The sequence below is a fragment of the Nannospalax galili genome, unplaced genomic scaffold, assembly GCF_000622305.1.
Source record: "Nannospalax galili isolate Female #2095 unplaced genomic scaffold, S.galili_v1.0 scaffold2707, whole genome shotgun sequence".
In the NCBI taxonomy this organism is placed as follows: domain Eukaryota; kingdom Metazoa; phylum Chordata; class Mammalia; order Rodentia; family Spalacidae; genus Nannospalax; species Nannospalax galili.
In genome coordinates this window covers 161368-164578 of record NW_008355480.1, presented here as the reverse complement: position 1 = coordinate 164578, position 3211 = coordinate 161368, and the positions used below count along the sequence as shown (strand labels likewise).

The following is a 3211-nucleotide window of genomic DNA, read 5'->3' as shown; positions in this document are numbered from 1 at the left end:
CAGATTTTTTATAATAAATACAAATATGGATATTTATTCAACATTTGATTAGCATAGACTGAATAAACTAGATTACCTGTTCTAATAACTGTTACATCTTCTTTGTAATATCCACTTAGCACAGATACACATACCTTATTTCATATCATCCTTCATTCATTAAAATGTCTCCAAAAGGGGAACAGAGATTATATCAACCATGTGAATTTCTATACAAAGAAATTAATGACAGCATTAAAACAAGAAGAAACTTTATTAAAATTAAAACCTGAAGTTGGAAATGACTTGTAAAAATAAACCTGAATAAACAATCTCTCATGTCTAAAATTGTACAGGTCTATATTACTGAACATTAAAGGCATTGAAAATGAGATAAAAGACTATGTTTTTCTCTATTTCATCTGTCACTTACAATTTATTTTAAAACTTTAACATATTAAAAAGATAATTTATTATGTAATTTTCATTTAAGGCATAAAACCAAAGTTAAAACTACTGCACAAAACTGACAAATTTTGTGTTATTAGTGTCTCCAAATTTTTTATAACAACATATTTATGCTCTGCCCTAGAATTTATAAATATGTGCTAGCATAAAGTATAATGTAAATAGTTTCATAGCACGACACTCATTTAAAAGTCTTTTACAGGAATGGCTTTGTGTTCTTGTGTATTAAAATGAAATGCATTGCTTTACACATACGAGAATGGCAGTGGAGCGTGCAGTGTACATGAACATGGGAATCATACATTACAAATATTACACATATGAAAACTGCATTGGAGCATGCAGTGTACATGGGCATGGGACTTATGCTGTACCAAAAGAGATAAAATGGTTCAAGAATTCTGATATTTAAAGGTAATGATAAATATTAGTATAAAGCAGATTCATGGGTCTGAAGATTTTTTAAATTAATGTTTTTTATTTAAAAATTAAGATGATTGATTTAGAGCTGTGTATATTTTTCTTCTTCCTCATCTAATATTTTAGGCATATTTTCTACATTAAAAATACTTGTATGATGTTATAAATATTATTTTTAGAATCTATAGCATGCATGTATCAAACCCATCTGGGGTTTCTCAATTTAAAACTTGAAATATACTAATAATTGACAAATTCCTACTAGTAGCTAGTATGAAGATTTCTTACATTTAATTGATTTGCATTGATAAACCTCTCTGCAGAACTATGTGAAGACACAAACCAGAGCTTGAGTTATGATTTACACAAAGTTCATTCCAAACAGATTTTTGTAAAATTCACATTTAGCACATTAATATTTGGAAAGTGTTCATTTATAACCATAAAAACTTATTGTGAACTGTGTTTCATCTAGAAAACACAAAACAATCCTCCAAATGTTTTATGAATGTATGGAATCCACATTTGGGGACTGTAGCACCTTAGCCACCACATCACAGACAGAAAGGTCTGTTGCAGCTTACTGTCTACCAGAATCAGGATACAGGAGTGGCCAGAAGGAAAAGCTAGTACAACGGACTGTCCAAAGAAAATGATCAGATCTTCATCCAAGAATTCAAACTTCCAAACTTGTGTCAGAATCGACAGAAGGTAAATTGTATATAGCAAGAGAAAGGCAACCACAGTTTGCAAGGCCTTGATGTGGGCTGTGGTGTTGACATGTCCAGATCTGTGAGCATTGTGCCACATATTCTTCAGATGTTTCCAAAGGGAGAAGATTAGCAGGAGAAAAACTGCTAGAGTCACAGTAAAGGGTATGAAATTGAACATTAAGTTGGGGAATAAAAGAAATTTAGAAAACTTTATATCAGAAGTGTTTCTTTTAGTTCCATCAATCCAGATATCAATATGTGTGTTTATAATTATAATATTTAAAAACAAAAGGATCAGAGATGACAGCAAAGTCACTAAAACCATTTCTCTAACTCTCCATTTTAAGTAAAGAAAAAATGAGTTTGTAAAATTGGCTATCTTAAGAAAATAAAAGATACTGAGGCAGGTAGCTAGCCAGTTGCTGAAATGACTGATCACAGTCCAGGTGATATAAATCATTCTTATAATGTTTCCAGTTGTCAGTAAATCTGAGTAAAACACAGATGCCCACCAATTTAGTAATACTAACCAGAGGAAACCAATCCTGGATATAGCCAGGGCAATGAGGATTTGACTCAATGCAGAGATGTTTCTTCTCTTGATCCAGTCCACACAGTTCACCAGGGCTATGAACCCATTTCCTATATTTCCCACTATGAATTCCACCATGAAAATTATTGAAAATATGCTCTGTGAGACATCCATTCTCTGTAAGACAATTTTCTAATATCAATTATTTTAATCCATTAAGACAGTTTTGGGGTATTGCATGTGCATGGTTCAGTTAGTAGACTATTTGCCTAGTATTCATGAAGCCAGAGTTTGATCCCAGGTGTAGGAATGACTTTTCTAGGAAAGACTCTGTAAAAATTCTTTAAAAATTCATATCTTACATTACCTTGTAAATCAAGTTAATCACATTTTGACAACATTTAGAAATTTATACTCCTTCTAAGAAAAACTAACTCTTACAAACTAAGCTGAATGCATAGCTTTAATCTTATCCACGTACCCTATTTGTGACTCAGTTATGCCCCTGACTCAGAAAAATGTATGTGAGGGTGAACTGTAACAGCAATGATGTTGAAAACAACATCTCCCTTACAAATGTTGCAAGCAACATGGGACATATATTGATGATATCTGTCTGTGTCCTTGTGTGCTGTTCTTAGTCAATAGGGTCAGAAAAACTACTTCTTTCTTTGTAAAAGGGATATTGTTCATGCTTTTGTCATATCGTGCTTGATATGCTGTTCAATAAATATGAGAGGAGACCTTTATTGAAGAGTTCAGTTCTCGGGGCTGGAGAGATGCTCAGGAGTTAAGAGCACTGTCTACTCTTGCAAAGGACCAGGGTTCAATTCCTAGCACCCACATGGTAGCTAACAACCATTAGTAACTCCAGTTCCAGGGATTCTGAGGCCTTTATCTGATCTCTGTGGGCATTGCATGACACAGGTGCACTTACACACATACACTCATACACATAAAATAAAAATAATAAAATATTTTTTAAAAAATTAAAACAAAAAGTTCAGTTCTTAGATGAATCAGAATACCTAAGAACAAGATCAGGCCCACTCTTGTATAAACTAACTACTCCAACAATGAAGTTCACTAACGGGGCACT

General features: G+C 32.9%; 1 protein-coding gene across 1 annotated transcript; it reads right to left on the bottom strand.

The window, feature by feature from the left end:
* Window positions 1-1338: 1338 nt before the first annotated feature.
* LOC103749993 (taste receptor type 2 member 140-like) lies at window positions 1339-2250 on the bottom strand. Its single transcript, XM_008852929.2, has one exon. The coding sequence runs from the start codon at window positions 2248-2250 to the stop codon at window positions 1339-1341; it is 912 nt and encodes a 303-aa protein (XP_008851151.2).
* Window positions 2251-3211: the final 961 nt, after the last annotated feature.